Genomic DNA, 26482 nt, shown 5'->3' on the forward strand with positions numbered 1-26482 from the left:
TAAGATTACACAGTTTACCTCAAACCTTCCTCGTTCAATATTCAAGGGACTTCGAACGACGACGAAGTACGGAGAGAGCAGCGTCGCCAAATTGGCACCGAGCCTCTCCCAAAGTAAACCCACCTCCTTCACCTTTCCGTTAAAGTCAAGTGAGTTGTGTGCGTATAATATAAACTCTCCGCAGCGATGCGACAACGACTCTCGAGTTAAAGCCCACCGAGATCATTCGGAGCATCAATTATAACCCTGCGGCCGAAAACAGCGCGAACAAAAAGCAGGCATCGCTGTACCGAATAATTACCACACGATCGTTACAGGTCGTACTTTATTTTCCGTCCCTTTTTTCATCGTTAATCGAGTCGATGATCGTTCGTTGATCTTTTCGTCGCGACGTTTGATTGTCGCTGTTTAAGGATAAATAATACACAAAACACCGATTAAAAGAAAAGGGAATCAAATTAAATAAAAAGAAAGTTTTTCAAACACGGGATATTGTAAGGAGACGGGTGAACTTCGGATTCGTGACGTTTGATCGAATCCGCGAAATTATTGTCAAAGGCTGAAATAACATTTGATCAAAACTTTGTCTTATCCACATAGAATGAATAAACAAATAATCATACGAGGATGTGTAAAGTATAAGCTTGCGTAGCAAATCTTCCCGGAATGTATATTTGTATTTTGTATTTACCTATATTTGTATAAATACACATACTCGATACAACGTGCAGCATTTGCGGAAACTAATTACACAGTGATGTACTAATTCTGCATACATACGTCTTACACACACACACACACACACACGTTCTCTTACGCTGTACGATAATAAACCGAAGTAGAGAAACTCGGCACTTTGGATACCAGGATCTACGTGATAACAAAGCTGTAATTTACCTACAATATGATTACATAATATCGGAAAAGCCCAAGATACACATAATTCGATTCAATAAATTTTCATCTTTAAACGTATTTGAATATATCCGATTTTTTAAAAACTTTTTTCTATCCTACTATTTTATTTATTTTTTTTTCCTCTCATTGTAATTATATTTTATAACATTAGGCTCAAAGATATGCGTCCGGATGAGTCGGTCGTGAAAAAAACATACATATCAGGGTGTTTCGGAAAAAAACGAGCGTTCCGCGTTAGGTAAAATATCGCGCTCATTTGATTTTTCACTACAAATTATACAGCATCGAGAAGTGAAAAAATGAAAGCTATAAAGGCTGATTAATCGTATAATTAATTGACGGATAATTATATTATATATATATATATAATATATACACTTCTTATTTCTCTTCTTGCTTAGTATTTCTTTAATTTTCTCCGACTTTACGAGTTCCCGGGCAAAAGTTCGAGTGTAAAATTGCGTGTGTGTATGTTCAACGTATATACAAATACACACATGCCCATCGACGCAAGACACCCGCACCTTAATTAAGAAGTCGGGAACTACTTCTCGCTGTATAACTGACTCCTGGGCACCGACGTAACTAGCAGTACCTCCTCCTCCTCCTCCTCCTCCTCCTTTTCCTCCTCCTTCTTCTTCCTCTTCCTACCGAGTCCAAGTTAATCAGGGAAAAGATAAACTTCTCTTTCCACCCGCACCTCAACTATACCGATCCGCCGGATTATTTTCCTAAGCTTTTTCGATGGATGAAAAAAAAAAAAAAAAACCTTGCAGATTATAGACACGGCGTCTTAATCAAGCAAATGCGGCGCGCCTCTATGTTAGACTCGGGCTTCCTACTGTAACCAAATCGAACGATGTAAAAACGTCGGAATGTCAAAACGCCACGCCCAACGTTTGTGCAAAGATTTATTTCAGGCGTGAAAACACAAAGACGCTTCATTTACCGCGGCGAAAAGAAAAGGTATGGAAATCGATTTTTGTCTGTTTTTTTTTTATTCTTTGTCACGTAAAAATTTTCGCACGTTTTTTTTTTCTTCGTCCTTCTTCGTGTTCATTTTCTTCTTTCTCTTTTTCTTTATTATAAGATCGTTCGAACGGTACCGAGTTTTGAAAATCGTCGTATCATCCGTCGCTTCTTGGCTCCATTTTACAAGAAGTCGAGAAATCGTACAACGATCATTGACGCATGGTTGCATATTTGAAACAGAAGGATGAGAAAAAAAAAAAAAAAAGGTAACAAACACCGAAAAACGAGCTCTTCAAAAATCTACCTCAGAGCATATTTCCGAGGAGACGGAAAAGTTCACTCGCATGAATAAACACATCGCAGGGAGAAGAGGGGTGCTTTTAATTTTGTACAATATTGTTACAGAAAAAAACACGTAGGTATCGAGCATCGAGAAATGAATTAATGAAATCTAGTTTGTCTGCGTGTGTGTGTGTGTGTCGAGGTGATAAAGGCAATTACAAAAGATTCTCTTACAACGCCATGCTGCGCTGAACTTGTAATTTATGACACGACGCTGATCGAATTTGCCCCGTCCGAGTTTCGCGTACAGAGGAAAAAGTGTAGAAAGATTGAAAAAAAGAAAAAAAAAAAAAAGGTGCGGAGCAATTTATCCGATAATTGAAAAAAATTGGAAGTGAATTTTTTAAACTCTAATAAGACGTACCTGCTACAAAGTAAACGCGATCCTGTTTTGACGTTGGATAAATCCCGACTTTCCTCTCTCTGTATTTTTTTTTAATTTTTTTTTTTTTTTCATTTGGCGAGTAATGATACAAAGAATACGTATAAAGAAAGTATGAGGAGGAAAGAAGAAGAGGGATATAAATACGAGGAGGTAAAGAAGGGGGATAAAATGGAAAACTTGAGGACAAAAGGTCCGCCCGGTTTTTCCTACATATGTATACGCACATATGCATATACATATATACATATATATACATATATGTATACGTATACATACCCACGAGACAAACTTTTATCCCGCAACGCCGCAGAAAATACATTATAGAATCGGTTCTTCGTGTATCCACCTCCCCCCCTCCTCGAACTTTATTTCCCTCCTGAATTCAAATATTTGACTTGATTTCTCTCTGCACGTTTTTACCAAAGCTGTTTCTGATCCGAATATATATTTGGTCGAATTGGCGAGTGGAATGGGGTATAGATTATTCCTGAAACGATAGATTGATGAGAATTTTCTCAAATCTTCCTCGAAGCCGTCAACTCGTTAATGTTATCGCGGAAAATTGAAGGGTGTGATAATTGAGTTGATTGAAATTCTTATTTGCGTTATAATTAAACGATTAATTTTTCATCGATAAATCGAAGATATGTTGTACGAATATTGTGTTATTCTACAAGCCTGCAAGAATTCTATAGCAATAAAACGACGATTAATACTGAGGATAAAAACAAAAAAAAAAATATAAAGAAAGCAAAAATTATTCTCATTTCTTTCGATAATTTAAACCGATTTATAAGTTCGTTTGCTGATACGGAACTGTTCTTTCGATTCGGGAAAAAGAAGACAAGAAAATAGAAAATTTGAAAAGATTGAAGAGGATGGAATGGAAATCCTACGGAATCGTTTCATCGGAACTTTCATCACTCTCGACAAAATCAAATTCTTTGCTTATTACTAGATGCATATCGGATAGGTGAAAAGATTACTTTCGAATCGAGTCTAGGAGGCAATCTCCGATAAAAAAAAAAAGTTGAAGATTGATCAAAGAAATTACAAATCAAATACCGTACAGCAAAATGCAGCCCTTTTAAATTATTGACATTTGAATGTTTAACTACACCTCATTGATGAGTGTTTAATCGGTCATGAAAATGGTAGGATTACGCAACAATACGGTAATCATAGGAAATGTCACAAATGAAGAAGGACAGCGAAATTCGTTATTAAAATATTTACCGAACATGCGAACTGCGGGCAGAAGAGTAGAAAGGAAATCAGATTTCCTTCCGGGACGAGTGCGAAATAATCTGTGTTTCACGTACGCCAATGAATGGGGAGGAAGAATAAAGAGACAGAAATGAGGAGAAGACGGAAGGTTTTGAAAAGGTCTCTTGAAGCTTTCAAGTGTTCGTCATAGCGACGACGTTATTGCCTCGGGAAAAAAGCTTCGGATCAATCATCAATCTGGCGTATGCAGGAAAAAAAAAAAAAGTCAAGAAGATCATCGAAAGAAATAATAAAAGTAACAATATTAAAAACGACGATAACAAGTTTTGTAAACTAATACGAAAGATAATGGAGTTGAATTTCATTTGAAGATAAAAAGAAATTTTTTCACAACAACCTCGAGTCGAGAAAATATTGATCTGAGCAAATGGAAATCAATGGATTGACAAACAGTCTCAGTTTTTTCAAGTCGTTTGTTAAAAAAAATTTTTAATTTTTTTTTAATAATTCATCATTCATTGTATGCGATAATGATAATAATAATATTAATAACGAAGCGTCGAGTCGTTTTATCTCCCTCTGAATAAACGGCGAACATAAGCCGTTCTGTGCACGGTAGTGTAATAATAAACCTAAGGGAAATAATAATTGCTGTGGCCTGGAGGTCCGTCCGTGTGATTAAGCAGTGTTTAGAAGAGCATCCCGAGAGCGGCAACACGGCGTAGATTAGGATGGATTTTAATCACCTCGTTACCAACTACCGTGGTTATTACATAATAACATTCGGGACGAAGAGCGGTAGGCCGTAATTTTTATCACTTTGGTTTTACCCATTTTTGTATCTAATTTCACCCGCCTCGACTAGCTGGATTATATAATAAAATACGACCCGATTAGGCGCGTGTAACGATAAACTTTTGCAGATAAACAATGAGTGAAAGAAAAAGAATGATACCTGATTGAATCGTGATTTTTGTTTAAACAAAATTAAACAAAACTTGAACAAAAACCCCGCCCAAAAATCAGTTAGCACGTACCAAATTTTCATACAAAAAATCGATCTCCGCGCATCTGTTAGAAATCTGTGATAAAAATCAAACCATCGATAAAGATGGCTGCAAATAATTTCATAAACATTTTTTACACCAGTTAATTTAAGACCCGACGTCAAGCGAACGCCACGCTAACATTTGCGAAACGGTCGTTTCAGACAAACGAGAAACTCCCTCGGGATCAGAGAATTGTGTTGCATAAAATATTCGTGCAAGTTGGGCGTTACAGCGGGGTCGAGTAATTAGGGCAGGCATATCACGGACATGGCGTAACGTGTATCAAGAGTAGAGCGAGAGGAAGAGAGAGGGAGAGCAGAGGAGAGGAGAGGAGAGAGAGAGAGAGAGAGAGAGACGTAGTAACGCCAAAGGGTTTAAGGCTAGGATCGCGAGGTATGCGCGTTACGCAAAATTGCATAAAACTGCTTCAAGAGCAGACGAACAAATTCCTCCTTGGAATTGAAACATGGCGAATGTATAAATAAAAGCGTGACGAGGTCAATTCCGTCAAGAAATCGTAAACGACAAGCAAGCGCGGTTGGTCTGAAAGTTGTCAAACGCGTTTCGCAAATTTCACGCTAAATTAGCACAAGGCTGTAAATATTCGTGCTGGCATGTTGGAAGGAGTAAAAATGATGAATACGTGAAAACGAGGGAGAGAGAGAGAGAGAGAGAGAGAATATCATCGATAGTTCGCCGTTTGCATCCACGACGGAATTCACAATCAGACGGATATATATATATATATATATACATATATATAATAGGATAGATAGGAATATAGAAATCCCGTGTAAACCGACTGCAGCCGGATATCATTTACGGAGCCGGATTCTGCGTGGCGTTGATAAAATATGGAGGGATGATGAGAGGGAGGGGGAGAAGGGGGCGAGGATCTCTGGTTCCCGGTAATGAAATTTCTGAAATACCTCAACCCTGTAGAAATGCGCGGAGACACCTTACCTTGCTTCCTTAACTCAGGTTGCTGGATGGCTGGGTAATAACGAATCTGCCCCCCTCTCCGCCGCCCCTTCAAAACTTGTCAAATTTAATCCCTCCGACGTTTACATGTATGTTACACAGGGAATTTCGTGCGAATCCGAACAACGTCCGACCGATTTTTGATTACGTTCAGAAAAATTTTCTGCTATTTTTTTTATATTTATTACACTTTTCTTTTTCTCTATTTTTTTTTTTTTTTTTTTTTTGTTTGAGCTTATATTTAAACGAACAAATTTTGACTCTGTAGATCGAATAATAGGGAGAACCGTTTTTCTTTTCTTTTACGTTGATAAACAAGTCTTCAAGTTTTTGGGTGATAGCTGACGTGGATGCGTATTTGGAAAAACAAGGAGAATTTTCTTCACCAAGAGGCGATGAAAATTACGTAGGTTTTAGATTTGAATGAGGGGAAAATCCCATACGAACATAGAAGTACGGAGAATATTGATGATTCGAATTTCGTTCATCACTTCTTTCACATTTGTAGTTTATTGATAATTAATTATTATTTTTCAACAAACGTGTTTTAAATGCGAAACTAAAGTTTGTCGAGTTGTTATTTACGATAAACGTTTCAAGAAATGGGTAATTTTTCTTAAAATCTGAAATATCGTTGTGATTTCTACAAAAGTAAAATTTATCCGACGAAACTGTATTTTCTTTCGTTAGCTACGTTGGAGAAATAAAAATTTGACATCTGGTAAAGTATTCAAAGTGCACGTTCAACATCTGCTCTTTTTTGCACTCCGCTAGAAGCAAAGAAAAAAAAGAAAAAAAGGACTTGCAAACCACACTTTCGTTACACAGAGTATCGTGACTACTACGAATGCATTTTTACGCCACGCGTATTTGTAATATTCGTTTTTGGCTCGCGCAAATTCCACAGACTTGCGATAATTACAATTATATGAGCGATGAAAATTTCTACATAGCCGCGAATAGGATGCAAAAAAAATATAATCGTTGTTACGTAGAATGGGTCAAAAGTGACGCTATCAACCTCTGTTATCATTTGTTTTTGAAGAGCAACCCGGAAAAAATATATCGCGCGACTGTTTGTTTAATCTTTTCCCCCAAAGCAGCTTTATTTTCCTTGCCGTCTTACCGATTATGTTCGTTGTCAAAATACGTCACTCGTGTCCTACAAACTCAAGATTGTCGACGAAATATTACGAGAAGAATAAAAAAGAATACAAAATTAAAACCTGTAAGACGAAAAAGAAATTGTCGTTGAATAAATGAATATGGAAATTTCTACCAACTGTTCGCGTTGTTTCGTCAATAATTATTTTTGTCAGGAGATAATTCCAACTAAAGAAAAAAATAAATAAATAACTTCACACGCGATTTTGGTATTTCCATTAAAAGTTACGTAATGTCAGCATCGGCATAATTCAAGAAATGATAACGATACGCAAAGACATTAACGCAAAAGCGAATCGCAGGCGGGCAAATAGCCGAGGGAATTATTATGTTTATATTATTATATATTACACATTATATCCGACGTATTGAAATATATAAAAGAAGTGAGCGGAAACTTTACGCAACTGTCGACACGATCTGTTTCGGTGCTGACAGATATGGGCTTAAAAATGATTGGACGGTTCGAATCGCTGCTCCTGGAGCTTGCGTGCCTCTTGACCATACTGGGATTTTTTTACCCGTACTTCGCGGCTTGACGCTTTCTCCACGTAAGAGAGAACATCGCAATGCTTGAAAGTGCAGGGATAAAAAAACTACAACAAACTCCGCGTCCAGGTGATAACACGAGGATCTCGGCTTCGATCCAAAGAGAAAAGGCAATCGCATCTCTTCCGGACGGCTACGCCCCGATTCTCGACTCAAGCGTGGCTTACAAGCTCTAGAACAAGAAGGGAGGAACCTGGATGGAGGCGAAAGCGCTGTGCGAGAGGGAGGGTGCAAGTTTGGCAGAGGCCGATAACCAAGAAATGTACGAGTACCTGATGGCGAACAATTCTTACACAGTACACGTGGGCATTTATTCCAAATTCGACGAGTGGATCAGTATTCGTGACGATAAGTTCTGATTGTTAAAAATCGTAAAGTCCGCGAAGTTTACGTCAGATAAGCGATCGTTTCTTCCGTTTCATAGAATCGACCGTAAGCAACATACCATGGAAGTCTGGTCAACCTAACAACAGTCAAGAATGTGTTCGGATAGGAACTTTCTACGGGTCACTAGAAACTATCGATTGCCTGGTAACGACTTCGCATTACGCCTGCGAGCTCCCAATTCCTGAAAAGGACCCTGCGACGAACAGTGTCAAGCCAACGTGACCGACAACCAGGCTGACCCTAATCGCGAAAATTTTAAATATACCGTAGGATTTATGTACTTTTGACGCAGTAAACAAACAATGATTACAACGATTGCCAAGTGAAAAATAAAACCCGTATATCCGATCCGATCCCAAGATATTATTGAAGTTTGGCAAAGATTTGATATTTTCTCTTTTCCTTGTCGGTTAAACCAATTCGCCGATAACGCTGTTTCAAATACAGAGATCTCGGATCTTGTCGCAAAAATCGAACGTAACGAGTTCGGATCGTCGATCAATAGTTGTAACACACCCCCGAGCAGCGACTGCTTTTCATGTAAAAAAATCCCAATCGACGAGTAAGAGGGAACGAAAAAAGAGTGAAGACAAGTTGAAGTTTCACGTGTCGAGGTTCATGGCGAGGAAAAATACCGTCCGCGTATCTGAAGTGAAGGAATTTTCTCCCTATTAGGTCAACATCACAAGTACCGACTGATTCGTTGATCGATCTTCGTAGTTTCGTTAACACGCAAAATCGATCAACCTACGCGTCATAAAACTTGCGGCAGTAACTATTTTTTTATGCAACACTAGTAACGAAAGTAATCGTTTCTGCGACAGTACAAAAAAAAAAAGAAAAAACGTACGCTTTTACGTCCTAGTACCAAAAACTGCTTCATTTCCGTACTCTGCTATAAAACGTAACTTGTCAGCCACAAGCCTGTTGTCAACCATCATGAGCATCATAAAGGCAGACTTTTTTCACCGACACCTTCCAGCATGAAACACAATTCGTATTAATTTTTTTCGACCGTATTCCAATTAGTCTCCGCCTCGCGCAAAGGCGCCCGCAATAACGACGCGGGGGAAAAAAAGAAAACGAGCGAAGTAGAGCGAAAAGAAAGCGAAAAATTAAAGAGCGAGACTCACCCTTGCCGTGAAGCTGCTGTCGATTGGTGTCCGCACGAAGATTTTCAGCGGTGTGCACCAGCTCGTCCAATTGTGGTTTCTTCTGCTCCAATTCTCGCAGCACATTCTGTGAAGAATGAGAAAAAAAAAAACAACCGTCAAGCGAGCAATTTTACGCAAGTTTTAAATACGAACAATATTGAATAAGGAAACGAATAAATGAGTAGATGAATATTTTTTAAATAATAGATTATTTAAATATTTTTTACTGTGTTCAAAAAATTTTCTGCAATTGTCCGAACTCTGAAACGGTACCCTGAATTTTCTCAGATTCATCATTCAGCTGGTCAGTTATTTATAAATATCGAGAGTGACTTTGAATGGGAACTTATTGAAAATTCTCAAGAAATTCTCGAAAACTGTATTTTTTTCCAAACGTTTCAAGTCCGGGTCTATGATAGGCCGGATTTTGCCTAATTTCTAGAAATTTTAATTTTCTTGACCAACTAAAACAGTGCGAACGGTTCGAGAATTCACAAAAAAAATTTCGAACCTTCCATTTTTCACTCAGAACATTTCTGGACCGATTTTATCATGAAGTTGGATGTCCTAAAAAAGATAGACAAAAATTGTCCCGTAAAGAAAATGGTCTAAAAATATTTTGATTAAAAAATAGAAGCGTTTGCAAAATGAAAGCAAAACGGCTCCGTCAAGTAAACGAACGGATATTAATAGAGAGAGAGAGAGAAAGAGAGAGAGAGAGAGAGAGAGAGAGAGAGAGAGAGAGAGAGAGAGAGAGAGTGAGAGCTGCCCGTTTTTCGTTATTTTCGCACGTGGTGCGCGAAAACGAGGCAAGTGCAAATGGCAACTTGAGCACCAAGAGGATTTTGGGATTTTCAAGAGCGACTCTGTCGGGCTGGAAGGGAAGCGAGGTGGGATTATGAAAACAATGGCGATGCTAAGTCTCTCTAATCCGAGAAGCGTCCAGGATTATGAAAAGAGGAACAACAAAAAACACACAGACAATATTCCGAAGTGAAACCTACCTTTCCATGCAAATAACAAACTGCAAATTATACGTGCAGATATCTCTCAATCTTCATAAACGTTCGGAGAATATCGATCAATGGATAATGATAATTGCATTGTAATTTTCTTGCGAGTTCGTTGTTCAAAATTTATACCAGAGGCGAAATATTTTGACGGTGAGGTGAAATTTTTTTATTTTTTTTTATTTTTGTCGACTTAAATTACCGAACGAAATCTCAGAGTTGTGGAAAATCGATTATCAAGATGACAAAATCAACTTTACACCGATCGCCAAAATCACACACAAGAAGTATTTTGGCCCACGTGATGGTAAAGAAAAAAAAAAACTGAACGGACAGATTTAATTTTGCAATAATAAGAGAATGTAGTACCGACAATTATAATTACTGGATCAATTCAACTGGACCGATGAGATAAGAATCGTGATACTTGTTCAGAGAAATCAGGTTTCGATGTCCGGACGTTGATGTAATAATAATTCTGGAAAAAATGTTTTGCATTTCAACGAGTTTGATGTGGACGAAAATATAATTGCTGTTACGCAAAGTGGATGAAGGACGACGGTATTGGTAAGTAACGTAATAAAATTCTGAGAAATCCGTATCTTTAACGCGATTAACGAAAGTTCAGAGGAGTTATCATCTCAGAACTTGAAAAAAGTTACAACTTCGTTAGCTTCAGCATTGAAATATGAAAGCATCGGTGAAAATATTATAAAAACTTACGTTGGGCTTGATCAACCAATGATTTTTCGATTGGATTTCGATTTATACCTTTTACACAAAACCTGCTCGCAATACTTTATAAATTTCACTTATCAATTTCCAGCAAGCTGAACGCTTATTTTGATAAGCATGTATCAAGCTGCTTCATTGGGAGATGCGCGACTGCAGCCACACTTTTAATCGACGAATCTATAAACCCGAGTGAATGTTGCGTAGCTGGGCAACGAAACGACGTCAATAACCAAAATCAAAACCCTGCAATCGAACCTATAAATCTGTATCTAATTTTTCAAATGCACCGACGCGGTGTTGGCGTATTTGCACGAGGAAAAAGTACAACACGTTGGGTTATTCACGAGCAACAAGATAAATACGTAAATAGAACAGCGCACATATAAACATAATCGTATCTTGGGAGTCAAAAGATAAACGAAGCTATCAAAAACTCGGCCTTAAATAGCGCGAGCAAGTCTCCGTTGGTCAGTAATACGACGAGAACGATCGCCGTCAAGTGTAAAAATGGCACAGATTGCTTTTCTACCGGTGCAACTGCTGTGTCAGTTGATCGCTTCGAATCCATCCTCAAACATTACGAACGTCGGTGAGAGCCTCGCGTCAATTTAATCAAACAACAAAGTTTTCATAAGTGTAAAATCCTCGATTTCACAGGTACGATTTTCGGGCCGTCGCAACAACAAATCGTTACGACGACCGGCGGCCCTTCCGTTGCGCAATTAAAACTTCCGCAATTATCACTTCCGCCGGGCTACGTGGCGTATCCCGACATCGGCTCCGCCTTCAAGGTTCACACCGAACCCTTTCCAGAATCTGAACAACGGTGCAAAACGGAGGGCGGTCACTTGGCGACGTTAGACAGCAAAGAAAAATTCATGCATGCATGGCTCCTCAGTGAATCAGCAGGAGAAATTTTACGCGTGGGTATTTTGAAGGTGAACGGCAAAGCAGCGATGGGCATTGGAACCGGTGAGTCTTTATCTGAACGCGCTTTTTCGTCCACGTCGATAACAAGCATTTAATAAAATCTTTCTCGCGATCGTACAGCATTAATCGGCGACGAACCACGGGCATATAATATGCCGATCTTTTATGGTTTGTGTGTTACAACAAAACCTGATGGAAGCAGCCTGACAAATAACCCTTGTACCACGACGATGAAAATTATATGCGAGTTCCCGATCTCTCGGTAAAACTCGACTGTAGAGAGTTAAATCGAGTGAAGGATCCACTGGCTACCCTGATTGTCGAAAATTACAAATTCACATCTCAATAATGGTAAATTGTGCACCGCGAGCGAAATCAAAGTGTTGAAATCCCGAAGCGAAGCCGAATGAAAATCATGCGGATGAGCATTCTCACGAGTCTCGGTGAAGGATATGGAATCAGATTGAAAAAAGGAAGCATCGTCGACGGCGTTCCTTTCAAACTTGAAACTCGGCGAGAGTTGAAAAATTGTGAAAAATACGATAGCCAGTAATATTAAATGTGTATTAGCAAGAATTTTCGATGAAACGTTGGTATAAATTTTAAATCGTATTTCAAGTTGAGGAGAAAAAATTTCTTTGGTAATTCTGATATTAAATAAAAAAACAAATACATTTCAAAAATACATTAAATTATCATGTACATTACGGGGTTGAGCGGTAATAATAAAAACGTTATCCACAAAAAAATCACTTGTATTGTCAGCGTTACTTGTGTTGTTGTTTTTTTTCCTACCCACGTGAATTGTCGCAAAATCTTTTCTACCTTCACATCCGACACCTCATCCAACGTTCCATCCAAACGATTAATATTAAGCTGCAGCATTTAGACTTCGGCTGGATGAGCGAAGTGACGATCTTCGAACAACGCCGGTTGGGATGATGATCGTTCGTACATGTGTCGGTCAAATATCAGCCGAATGAAGCGTCGTTTCGCTTTTGCGTCATCATTAACGAAATGAACAAGCTGCTCGCTTTGCGACTAATTTTTTTTCTACAAAGCCTCTGTTCGGCTGTCGGAAGCAATACTTTTGATAGAAAAGCGCACGAACATAGTTTACGCAATATTAACATTCAGCTAGATCGTTCAAAGTTGAAACTGAGTCCTTGAAAGTGAAAAAAAAAAAATAGATATCGCGGGACGTTCGACAGAAACGAAGCTCATAATTTAATTTCGATGTGGAGGTAAATTGTTCAATTTGAACAAATTAATCATATTGTACTATTCACTTTTGATTATTTATTCTAAAGAAGCACGGATCGCAACACACTTTCAAAAACAAAAATTGAGGTCATGTATACCGCGTGTTTCTTATCAATCAATATACCTAAAACACACCCACACGCCGATCAAGAAAGCTGAAAAATATTTTCGGTACAGACGCAAGTCTCGAAGATAATCTTTTTTGTAAAATGGTGCCAACGACAAGTTTGAGGCTGCTTGAATTACAAAGTTTCAAGAATCTCTCGTCAAACAGTCGTTTGAATCACGTAGCCCGTTGCTCGATAAGCGAGGATAACATCGTTAGTTTATTTATTAATTTGTGCTTAATTTTCCGCGGTAATTCTTCGCACCGACCCTTCTACTACGTAAAACGCCGATAATCACACCTGACACTTTGGAATCGCCTTTGTTCGCCGTTTAATTGCCTTTTACATCACTCAGCGGCCGGACAGCCGCCTATAATTGGATTGTAAGAATACCCCGATCGATGTTCCAACTTCACGGAACAACGCGCCTCCTCATTCCCAATTTTATTGGTAGGTAATGGAGGAATTTTCTAAAGAAGTTTTTTTTACCCATCAACCATTTATTTTTCAACTTTTTCCACTCGTAACGATCGATCACGAGACGACCGAATCCGTAGTTGGGTTGTAAAATTCAAAGTGGGTTAAAAATCTGGCAGGAATTATGTCATTTTTGTAATTCGTGTGATTGGCAAAAATTCTTCTTCTTCTTCTTCAAAAAAAAAAAAAAAAATTAACCGGGGTGGAGGAAACAAAAACTGGAATTAATTGTTTTCCTCGAGGGTTTGAGGAGAGTTCAGTTTTTGTCGTTGTTCAAAAGTTGATGGAATTTTATACATAGGTATTACACGTCTGTATATATATACAAACGTGCCGTAAGCTACTTTCACGGCGTATTTCTCAAGCCACTCGTTTATACCCAACGAGTTTTAAAGGGGTGGAGAGAGAAAAAAGTGGAGCAGTAGGCACGGAGCCGTTATTAAAAAGTCGAAAACTCGCTTAAATAACAAATTAGGATAGCGCCGGTGTTCCTTGCCAAAAAGCGGAGGAGAAAAACGGCGACGAGAAAAAGTGAAGGAAAATAAGGGTGAGGGTAAAGATAAAAAAAAAAAAAAATGCACTTTTGACCCCGAACTTGAAACGTCGCAAGCTTCGCATCCTTCGGCCAAGTCGAATTAGCTTTCACGTTTCGTTACTTTCGTTTTCCTTTTCCTCTTTTCCGAGTCATCGTTTTTTGCTGTTTGTTTGTTTTTTTTTCTTCTCTCTCCCTTTGTCAATCTCTCCGTATATTACACGTTTCAAAGGGATTTCCGGCCGGCAAAAGTAACCGGTTTCGCTTCCCTCGGATGACACCGTTGCCCGGAGTTACACAATTCAACTTTTCCGCAATCTGAACCTGAACTTGACCGCTTTAGAAATGTCCGAGAGACCTTCTCGCGCATGTTTTACAAAGAATTCGTTCAACGAAACGAAATGAAACGCGATTGTATCAAACTGATGGCGAGTGAAATTTTTTTTAACTCGTATTTCTTTATCCTAAATTTGAAAACTACAACCGTTGCTAATCGCCGTTGTTTTACTTTCTCCGTTAGTCTCTGCTCAAAATTCTCTGTTCTCTGCTTTTTTTTTGCCTAAGAAGAGTCGAATCAAAAGAAAAACAAACATTTAATAATCGGAAATTGATCAATCATACTGATTACAGTATCGAAAGTGTTGAGGCAATCAAGAAAATTGGAGTAACCAAGATTGAATTTTTACCGAGTTCTTCAATCGATCGAGACAAATAACTTTTGTAAAATTATACGACACAGTATGAATGTTGAAACAACTTATTGCTCTGTTTCGAAATATATTCCGGTGATTGTAAATCCATGTCGCGAGTGATTTGTACGGAATTCGTTTACAAACGAACCAAGCTATTATTAATCAGATCATTAATTGCCAAACTATTTCGATAAATATCAAAAATTTGCAATTTTCTTTGCGTACCAGGGGTACAGTTTTCACCAAAACCAACCGTCAAGACATTTGATTCGGTAACCGATTCCACAAAGTACCTCTATCACAATGTATCCATTCTTGTTTACAATTCCGAATATAGACGGTAAATCTGATGAATCATTGAACAAAAACCTGACCAATAAACACGAACAGATTTTGATTGAGATTTATATTCATCCCCGGGGTTGAATTCAGGATTAGTATATGAAAATACGCGCGGAGTTGATTAAGGATAATTGAAACAAATCGTCTGCGGTTTGTATAACCCGCGTGCCGATACTTTTTAAAGGGTAATAAATTGTGAGTTAAATTTCACCCACCTCGCCGAGTTTTTTACCCTGCAGCGTGGTTAAAATATTTTTAATTGACATATCCCGCGGATCGATGATAAAATTCATCATAGCGCAACGTAACGGCTAATCTTCGTTCTTCCTTACGCGTGAAGTTTTATATATACGAGATGTACAAATGCTTCTGCATTATTCATATCTCAGATACTAGAAACAACAACGAAACTCACCCACAAAAATTAGATACGGCATTAAATACCGTTTGCCAACCACTCGCACCGTTACACCTTCGAATGTTTTATTCAACCCGATTGGGGGCGAAAAATAGTAGAGCGGATAATAGACGAAGTGGATAAAAAAAAAAAAAAGTTGGCGGAGTGTTTTTATTGTTTTAACCTTCAGCCTCTCGTTTCTATTCACAGATATTATACGCTTGCGTAAAATTATGATACGATAAAAAAAAATTTCTTTGCCTCCGCTCTTAGGAGGAGACAAAGTTCGTTGTAACTTGAACAGTTTTTTTTGCCAACCTCTTATCCTCTAACATAATCTCACAGGCACGTAACTTACGTTGAAACGTAGCTGCAGGGTTCCTCTGCCAGCCGACGAATCTTCGGGATCCATTAAGAACGTTCAATTTTTCACTACAGTTTTGCAATTACCGAACAGTTCTCGAACCTTCGGACGAGAGATTGAAGAGAGAGATGAAAAGAAAAGGAGAAAAAAAGAAAAAAGAAAAAAGAACAGCCAACGTTCAAAACTTTACGCTTACAATATCTCACTCGACTAGTAATCCCTGTTCGTATTCGTCTCGTTATCACTCATTGCTGTTATTATTATTGTGATTGGGATTATGATTGTTGTTGTTGTTATTATTAATTAATACCAGCTCATCTCTTCGCCTATGGGGTAAAATTTCGTGCTACAAGCGGTTACGAAAATTCTACATGCAAACTGTGCGCCAACGTTGGTTAATCATTGACGTAAATAAAAAGTATGAAACGAAAGCAATAAAATGTTGCATGACAAAAATAAACAACACTTGTCACGCGTGTACGAAACTGTATTGTTATACCCGACGACGAATCATACTGTAATAAGGAGAGCTGTACGATAATTAAGGTAAATGACGTTATATTTATAAATATTATTTTTTCGTCTTTCGACGACGGCAATCATCGATCCTTGTCCAGATTTTAAAAACTTTTCGCGAGGTTACGACACGCTTCCGCGATTACGTTGCACACCGATATAGTAGTAAAAAAAAAAAAAAAAATAAATAAATAAAGAAATAAATAAATAAAATATATACGTACGAACAATAATTGACAATAAAAACATAAATATCCGGCTACGGTGGCGCCGCGACGTCGTTGTTAGAAAGCGAGGCGTCGCGTTTATAGTTTCCGGCGTATCACGCAAGGAAGCGGAGCAAGCGAGTAGAAATTGTCAATACTTGTTCGTCCATTTCAGGGTTGCAGCAGCAGCTATCGATTTTGGTTCGAGACCACGCGTAGCGTTCCCGTCTCCGACGAGGAGGGTAACCTTGATACCCTTTTGGAAAACGGCGTCGCCGGTGGGGGTTGAAAAATCGGCGGATGAGAATGAGAAGTCGGAAGTACGGAGACGAGAGCGGAAACCGAACCGCAACGGCTCGTTTCAACGACCGACAGTCGCAAGTAGGACTCGAGTGATACGCCGGCACGTGGATCGTCGGAGAGACGCGTCGAGATACTGCAGGGGCGATATTTTGGCGCCGCGTGAAACATCGGCTCGGTTATACGAGGAGAGCCGACGGGGTTTTTGGGGGTTGAAACCGACGTGGGAAGTATAGGGGGGGGGGGGGAGAGAAGGGATGCTGGGAGAGTCGCAACCCCGTCTTTACTCTACGTCTACGTACTCTACGGAGCAGGCGTGTTCAGACACGAGGATTCTTGCCCTGTGCCGAGCGAGTGGCTGAAACTACGTATGTGTGTGTGGGGGGATGATGGAAGTTGGACCGATTACAGCGAGGGGTTCGAACAACCCCCGGAAGTCGGTCGAACAAACGATTTTTTAATGGAGAAAAAAAAACGAGGCCGTACATTGACGACTCAAAGTTCAACGAAATTTCATGATATTTGGTCCAGATTTTTAAGCCTAGTCAATTTTTATACATTTGGAACACTTTTTTTTCATTTCCTTGTTCGAATGATGAAACTGGGAATGAAGAATGAAAATTTTTCACAGATATTCGAACGAACATGAGTAAATTGATCGGAAAAAGAACATCAGATGCTGTTGAAAATGTGACATAAAAAAACAAGGAAAAATACGGAATGAGAAAAGCGAGGGAAATGAATTAATGTGATTTGCAAATAATTGTGTTTAGAAAAAAAAAAAAAATTGTCTCGCTATGAATGTATAACAAAGAGCGGAAAATTGAACCTTCGTTAATACTCGGCACTGCGGGCAAACAATCCTGTGAATTACGTATCTCTGAAATGTATTTGCAGAGTCCACCGCACACGTACTTACATCAATCCTTCACGTTTGCGTCAAACATTCGCGCTGATTGACACGTTTCGGGGTAAAACGAGTTGCTGCGAATAAGCATCGAGTATATATTTGCAATATCGTGATTTACCGGTCCGCCAGGCGAGTGTAATCATAATTATTAACACGACGTTTTCCCGGTCATTTTTCATTTACAGTTGATTCGATTCCGATGTTGGTGATATTTCATTTTTTCGTTTCATTTTTATTTTATTTTTTTTTTTTTTTTTTCTATCTCATTGAATTAATGTGCCGGCGTTGTTTATTTCTCGGATAAATTCGCGGATGAATCGCGGCGAGGGTAAGAAAAAGAGTGAAAAAAAAAAACAAAAATAGAATAAAATGAAAAGAAATAAAGTGAAAAATCGTAACCTCGGGCGGACCGCGCGTAATTTTAATGGTAAAATTGAGCCCGACTTTACCGTCTCTAGCCCGGGGCGTGTGTTTCATCAGCAGCATACGTCAGAGTTCTCCTTTTCAGCCTGCTACCCGTTACAAAGGGTAAATTTAATTACTTGTAACTACTGCGACTTTGAGCGAGACTCGTCGTCGACTTAATGCGACCCCCCCCCCCCCCAAAAAACGGCGCTGACGTTGCTTGTAGAAAAACCTTTGTTTTGGAAATGAATCACCCGAAAAGTTGGGAGGAATTTTTTTCTGTTATTTTTTTTTCCTTCTTTCTTTTAAAACACTGGAGATTATTCGCAAGATAAAAGTTTAAGAATCTACCGGGTTTACAATCGAGTTGGAAAAGCGTCGAAACGATAAAGTTAGGAACAAGAAGTTTAGAATCAATTTTAGATTAACGAATCGTGGTAAGTTTTACTGTTAAAAGAAAACCACTCTCTATCTCTCGGGACAGATGATAATTGATGACTGTAAATTTTGATCGAAATAGTTTCAGAGCGATTTGTAAGCTGAGCCGGTTAACGTTATCGAGTATACATATATATTTTTTTTTTCCTTTTCATTAAAAATTCAATCAAAAAATGGGTTATTGTATTCGTGAACGAATTCTGCGAAAATTACCTGCGATAAATTTTTCATACCGTACGAATACATTTTCATGTGTAAAGTGTAAGTTTACTTTATGCAAACCTGTATCGATTTCCCTCAAAATTGCTTTCTCGTCAATCCATGTATGTAGCAATAAAATTAGCCTATGATTTATTGAAATTTCATTATAAACGGTAGCAACAATTTTTGCATTTTGGCAAAAAGGCAGAATATTATCATGCGTCAAAATATACCCGAACTCTTGTATCGCAAGTAGTAATGACGAAAAATAATCCTTTTTTCGATTAAATAGATTATTTTTCAAACTCGATTGAATATCAATTATCGTGACTGTCTTACTTACCGAGTAGTCTATTCGATACAATACGTGATAGGTAATAGAATATTTTCACCTGAAATTACAAGTCATCAGAAAAAACTTTTCCCCTGTGAAAACTACATACTGAAATTTACGAAATTTTGCTTTCATATGCAAGATTTCAGAAAAAAAAGAAAAGAAAAAAGAAAGTACGAAATAATCGATGAAACGATTAATCTTCACCGATTCAATCGAGTCGTATTCGATTATTTTTAGCTTACTGACAATCGCTAATTGCAAGTCACTTATTGCTTCGTTTGCTTTTTCGTATCGATAGTACGTCGTATTAACTCGATTACTTCATCTTGACCCAACGTTACTTACACTTATCCATTAATAATTCCGTCATTTTTTTTTTATTCCCAACATTTTTTTCCCGTTATAAATAAATGACCCGTTGCATCCCCTAATCGAGCCTTTCGGGCTTAAAATCAGACGATACGACGATACGACGTAGGCATGAATCTCGCGGCTGGTTCCATCAGGCCTATTGTTCTACAAATGCCTTCTAGATTCGGAGGGTTTGGCATTCCCGAGTACACTTAACCCGATTTCTCGACCATTAACCAATCCTCTCGAAATCCGCCCCCTTCCCTCCCTCCCTCCAACCCTCCCTCCCTTCCTCCCTCCCTCCCTCTCGACTCTCCTACAATAATATTCTTGAATATGAATGTCGAGTGAAAATGGCAAATTTTTGGCGAAGCAAAGAATGAACGGGATCTGCTTTAAGGGGCATAAAATTTAAGAACCCTTCGCTCGGAAATACCAAACGAAGGAGGAGGGGGGGGTTGATAATTAACACTTGGTGAACTTTGGCAGCACGGACGGCTTGATGATGATGATGATGATGATGATTTAGTTCGCGTGTTACGAGATCGTTTCGAGAGGCAAGTACGTTTTCAATGTCGTTTTCATGTATATTAGGTATAGATTATATTGCCAGCGTTTCCTGCCTACGGTTATAAGGTAACTATACGCAAACAAGACACGCACAAGTATAATGCACAGGTTGTGATCCAAGACCAAGTTTCCATACCGACAAACATGAATTTTATCACACAGAAATAGGTGTATCGCTTATCTACATTCAAAAAAAAAAAAAAAAAGAAAATTGACGAATAGTCCGAAGCATGCGAACGCGTTAATTTCTACCACCGAGAGGTATGAATAAAATTAGGAAAAAAAAAAAGATAAAAAAAAGAACAACAAAAAACCAAGAGAAGAAGAAAGAAGAAGAAAACTCGAGTGTAATTTATTTCTTCTTTTATTACGTCGCATTTGATATTTTAAGCAAAAAAAATATGCCAACGAAGAGCGACGAAAATGAGATTAAAAAAAAACACGGTGTGTTACGTGCAAAAATAAGTTACCTCCATGTTGGAATTATTTCAAAAAGAAACGTTTACGAATGAGAGAAGAAAAAAATCGAAAACATGAATTCACGGATGAACTTCGCGATTTCATACCAGAATATTAACCTTGACGGTAATTTTGTATGCCAAGAAACGAGAATCGCAGCTACCGTAGATGAATGAGTGAAAGAAAATGAAGTAGGCTACGATAAAGACGGTTCGAGAAAATAAAAAAAAGAAAAGTTAACAAAACAATTGCGTCCACTTTTGGTTTATACGTTCGATGGAATATTTACTACTGATTCGATTAATATCCGCACTGTTGGCGCCACTGCATACAGAAAGATGTATTAATTATTGCCAATTTGTTACGTATGACGATTAGAGATCGATTAGATTAGCGGCAGAATTTGAAAGTTGATTCGAAACGCACACCTGCATACGAATAGCAGGAAACGATTCTATTCAGCCTCTCGCTCGCTACTTTATCTCTCTCTCTCTCTCTCTCTCCCTCTCTCTCTCTCTCTCTCTTTTTCCTCCTCCTCTCCGTCTCCTCCGTGCAAGCTCTGCGCCCCGTGCACGCCTCGTCTTCCGAATCGGAAATCAATAACAGGCGCCACCGTAACAACTCATTGTTTTGACTAACCGCTAATGACATTGAATACCAGCTTTGACTACCTGATGATTCTACCTGTAGGTGGTGAAATTATTCCAAAACTTACAGTTCGACTTGGACGCTGAAATTTCCAAAGGGGGTCAATGTCGAGGGTTGTATTGCGCTGGAGGGACGAAGAAAGAGGGCAATAAAATAGGGACTGGGAAAGGAGGTGAAAAAATCACGGGACGATCGCGCTGCTTGCAAAACTGTCAATTTTTCCAAACTCATAATCGAACCATCGCTGATTTTAAACGCTCCAAGGTCAAATTCAAGGGTCGGTATACGACGGGGTACAGGATCGAGTGAAAGAACCACCCTCTGTGATAGGCGTGGCTCGAATTTAAGATCCCGATCGCTTAAAGCTCTCTAGCGAATCGCGATTAAAGCTCTCGGATGTGTTTTTGCCTATAACAAGTCGAAGAGCTTCGACGAGCTTGCGATAGATGGCGGCGAAGAGTCGCGAGGGTTGGGAAGGGGTGAAAAGTTGTTTTTGCGGCGGGTAGATTATCGGCGAACTCAGGATCCCATCCTTCGGTCGGTAAGGAAGATTTTCGTCGAGGATGTTTTACCGGCGGGTAAAGAAGGAAGGAAGAAAGGAAGGGATGAAAGAAAAAATTATCAACTCGAGGAAAGCGTTACTACTTACCCTCTGCTTCTCGAGGAGCTGTAGAATCTCGTCGACGTCACCGACGACGACGGCTTGCTGACGGAGCATGTCTTCCTCGACGGTCAGCCAGTCGCGTATCTGAAAATAAAAGCAAAGACCCCACGAATTATGACAATGAACATACGTTGGAATCGAGGGGCGATTCGTAAAAGAAGACGTTCAACGATTTCCGCAACTTTTAACCGACCGAAAGGAAATACGCTGACGTGTTTATTACCACCGGATATTAACGGAAAATTTCCTATCCGCCTGTCCGACCGAACGATGGGAATGGAAATGGGCCGATCGCATTTTCAACGACGTTCGAAAGATTAATGACGACGATTATGCCGATGGAGTTTCCGACATCCGGCTTCGAGTGCCTTCGACGAATTCAAAGCGCGTGGAAACTTTTTAACCCGAGAAAATGTGCGAATGGTGTTCACGTTCGGCGAGAGAGAGATAAAGAGAGAGAGAGAGAGATTTCGCGGTTTGAAATCTGTTTTTTTGAGATCCGGTACAGTACAACGGAGTGAAAATTCCTGATCGAACGATGCAAAGGAGCGAAATTTACTCGCATTGAAATCCGGGGTGAGAATGAGAGAAGAAAACGTTCTAAAATCGAAAATCAGGGATTCGGTGACATGTCGAAGTTGGGAACGTTACAGTAACGATTCATCTTGACCGAGAAACTTTTGAATTGTTTGAAATTCGGCAAATCGTAACAAAGCAAGACACATTCGTATTTCGAAATCCAAGTTTTAGAAAAGTGATCTCGAAAACTGAGAACGAGTGAATTTCTTTCCAACGTATCGTTACGATAACCTCACCAACTTCTGGATTACCGAGAATGAGAATATTTTCGGGTCGAACGACCAAACCGAGGGACGCCTGCTGCCTCTAGGAACGGTGTCGAATCTCTCGGGGGGATTAAGAATCGTAAGTTTCGATTGAGAGGGTTCAGACAGGCGGCGGTGCAGCGTAATATCGAACTAAATCACAGCGGTGAGGTTTCATTTCAACTTTACAATTGAGTCCTTCTCGAATAAGGGAGACGGAGTGAAAAGTTCGAAGGGGAGACGACGAACGACCTTGACTGAAAGCCCTGAAAACCTTCAAGGTCGCCTCTAATTTTCTTTCATCTACCACGTTGTTGGTGGTGAGTGAAAGAATTTTCACGATATCACGCGATTCGATTCTGCAGAAAGAAATTCATCACATTACAGTCTTCGATTTTGAGTTCGAAAGAAATTAATGAACCCTACAAGCGAATAACACATACTCCGCATACTTCCGTTTAAATTATTTTTCCTGTATCGTAGATTACCTCAAAATACGACTAGTAGTATTCGTAGTTGATCGTACTGAAAACAATCTCACAATAATAACATTGTAACTGGAACCGCGAGTTTTTCCTTCTACTTTTACTTTCTTCCTTGTAATACTCTGACAAAGCGTATGTTTACAACGAAAAGCGATTACACGGTCAAGCGGTAAATGTTCTCGCATGACCTGATAATACGCGGTCACTTCGCATAAGTACCTAACCGTGCGTTGCTTTCTTCGTTGTCAAGGCAAAGAATCATTGCGTTTGTGAAGAAGATGTCGAAAATTTTATCATTACATGATTCAAATTTTATCCAGAGCAAATGTCAAGCGTAAGGAAAATAACTATGCGGCAATTAAGACCTTACGGAATAACGAAACGTTATTAACTGACTTGTTTTCTTCATTTCGTTCGAGTTGAAATCAAGAAGTCGTATCAGCTGACTTAGACCCCTAAGCTTTCAAGTTTCCGGATCATTGACTTTGACTTTATCTTGCGTGTGTTTCACGAGATTTATAGAAATTGTTGAGTGAAATGATAAAACCTTTCGTCGCCAAAATCGCATTACTTTCTGGCACTGTTACGACCTTGAACAATCGGACAAGGAATATATTTTTCACGGTAGTGCAGAGTGTAAAAGATCAGTCATTAATGGTACCCGAACTTGCTACTGAGCATCGACGAACTTCGGTAATTTCGTATCTAATTAAATAACGTCTCTTTATCGCGGGACTTTCCTGAACACGGAGGTCAAAAGATCACGGTAATCCGAAAGCGGTAACGCGCAGAAACTTGCAATCGCGCGAAGTAGTGGGGTTATCTCCAGTTCCGTGGATTATAAAAAGGGAAGCGTCAACCGAGAAAGTCAGTGAGTACCGAACAACGACACGTGTCACTTTGAAAATGGGTTCGTCATCAATGTCTCCGTGTCTCCACGTGGCGAGCTTCATCGCTATTCTGGGACTTTTCATCTCGACAGAGGCTCGTGTCGATCAAGTCGGTAAGTGAATACCGTTGATTTCGAAAAAGTTGCGAAAGGTCTGCCAGAGTGAATGAAATTAAAGGCGCGTGTCAGGTCAAACCAGGTTCATCCCGCAAGGCTACACCATGTGGATGGGCAACACCGTCGCTTACAAGGTTCACAACGAACCGCGGACCTGGCACGAAGCGGTGCAAGTTTGCAGAGGCGAAGGAGCTCGCCTGGCGATAATCGACAGCTACGGGAAGGTTCGAGTCATCGGCGCAATGAAGCCGTTCAACGCCTACGTCTGGGTCGGAGTGTCGCGATCGGATCCGCAGCATCCTTGGATAACGGCGGACGAAGGTAAGTGCCCGATTACCGAATCCGAGGATTCGCGATCCCTGACTAATTAATTCGCGACTCCCTCCGCCAGGCGCCTCGATGTACAACATTCCTTGGGCACCGACGAAACCTTGGGGCCCGTTCAACTGCCTCACCGTCCGAGGGTGCAACCGGGGATTGAGCAACGAGGACTGCAGCCAGCGAAAGGGATTCGTCTGCGAAGCGGTGATGATAGGCTCGAAAGCCGAATTTGTGTGATTAGGTCAGCTTGAACGAATTGGCTGACTGATGTCGTTGACACGAAAACTGGTATCATGATGATTTATACTTTACAATTTAACCATATCGTTAAACCTTGACATATATATTCAAATTCTATAACCTAACCTTTTCAATTCTACAAGTGTAATGCTTCAAGATCTCTGGTTTCATAAGTATCACAAGTAGAACTCATAGCTTGAATTAATTAAGACGAGTCGGTCAGAAGTCGTACTTAATTTGTTACTTTATCATTACTAATCGGAAAACAGAAACGACCTTTGTAATCTGACACGAGAAAGTGAGATAATACCGACACTGTATGCGGATGTTGAAGCAAATAATAATCTGAAAAACAATAAAAAATTTGTAAACTAATTGGAATAAACATAAGATAGATAGATTCCTACATATAGTAGCGTTTGTGTTATGATGGGTTTTTTCTCTTATCGAAAACAATAACTGGGCAAAACAGTCAAAGACTGATTACGACCTCGACTACATGACGTAATCCATTATCTACGAAGTATATTTACGGCGTAAGGCCTGCCTCAACAGATAACCCAGTCATCTGTAACCGGGGATAGTTTATCTACATTACTTGCGTAAAAAAGTCACGATTGCTCTGATAAAATGGATCACCAGAATCACACACGTGCCTCAATGAACAACCTCCTCAAGTCCGAATGTAATCGCAACGAGGTAAACGACCGTTAACCCAAGTTAAGACTGTAAATAACTCGTCTCGGATAAATGAGCTTAAACGAGTCACTTGATTCGGTGTAATCAATATTCTTCATGCCTATCTCAATGAATACAAAGTCGCTTATCGACTCGACCTGACCCAAGGATTTTAACTTATCAAGAACATTTATCGTACGTAATAGCTCTGAGCAATCGTGCGACTGAATGGGAATTCCGTCTGAATAAACAGACTGGTGAACTTTCACCCGAAGCTTTAGTAAAAACCTCGCGATGAAAATTTCATCGTATGATTTCGAGTGCAGCTCAATCGCTGATCGTTTGATATTTTGACAATTCACAGTTTTTACCATTCTGTGGTGGGTCATAAATGGTACGTCTGAACGAGGGATGAGCATCGATGGATCAGTATCGATATTAAGATAATATCGTAGACAAAACATCGATATTTTTCCCCACCAATTTGAGTGAGTTTACGAACCCCATGACTAGAAAGTAAGAGAGAAGGAGATGAAATTTCGGAAAACAAAGTTGGGCTGGGTTTCATTAGTTATATTTTTTATTAGTTTAATAGCTAGTGTAGTAACAATTTCTGCCACTTGCCACATTCGTGTTCTTTGGTCGTTCAAATATTATGATTATTAAGCATTGACCAGTCGTTGACAGCTGCCATCGTCCCTGGTCTGAACTTTGACCCCGAATTTTGTATTCGTCAAAAATGCTCGCGAATCTACGGATGCGAGTGAAAATTTGCACCGAGTTGAAGGGAGGATGAAAAGAAGAAGAAGAAGAAGAAGGAAAAAAAGAAGAAGCGGGAAATAATCGATCAGAGGAAAATTTAGACGGGTAGTTTTTTATGACTCCCAACGGAGAAAGTGGCGGAAGGGGATGAAGCGGAGAAGTTCTACCCGTAACGGTGACGACC

At 39.5% G+C, this 26482-nt stretch overlaps 3 protein-coding genes across 12 annotated transcripts in view; 2 read left to right on the plus strand and 1 right to left on the minus strand.

Moving 5' to 3' along the window:
- LOC124186098 (dystrophin, isoforms A/C/F/G/H-like) overlaps positions 1–26482 on the minus strand; it is a 315823-nt gene that overhangs the window by 201184 nt on the left and 88157 nt on the right. For all 10 annotated transcript variants that reach the window (XM_046577471.1, XM_046577473.1, XM_046577472.1 and 7 more), the window contains 2 exons: positions 21968–22066; positions 9108–9213 (listed from right to left, as the gene is read on the minus strand). In XM_046577471.1, the coding sequence (XP_046433427.1) occupies positions 9108–9213; positions 21968–22066 (205 nt within the window). The remainder of the gene's footprint in view (positions 1–9107; positions 9214–21967; positions 22067–26482) is intronic.
- LOC124186150 lies at positions 7770–8337 on the plus strand. The gene is made up of 2 exons (XM_046577595.1): positions 7770–7935; positions 8012–8337. The coding sequence occupies exons 1-2, from the start codon at positions 7785–7787 to the stop codon at positions 8194–8196; spliced, it is 336 nt and encodes a 111-aa protein (XP_046433551.1). The 5' UTR covers positions 7770–7784; the 3' UTR covers positions 8197–8337.
- Positions 24174–25270, plus strand: LOC124186148 (CD209 antigen-like protein E). Its single transcript, XM_046577592.1, has 3 exons — positions 24174–24294; positions 24370–24618; positions 24689–25270. Exons 1-3 carry the CDS (start codon positions 24198–24200, stop codon positions 24853–24855), a joined length of 513 nt encoding a protein of 170 aa, XP_046433548.1. The 5' UTR covers positions 24174–24197; the 3' UTR covers positions 24856–25270.

Source organism: Neodiprion fabricii, chromosome 7 (assembly GCF_021155785.1).
Source record: "Neodiprion fabricii isolate iyNeoFabr1 chromosome 7, iyNeoFabr1.1, whole genome shotgun sequence".
NCBI lineage: Eukaryota > Metazoa > Arthropoda > Insecta > Hymenoptera > Diprionidae > Neodiprion > Neodiprion fabricii.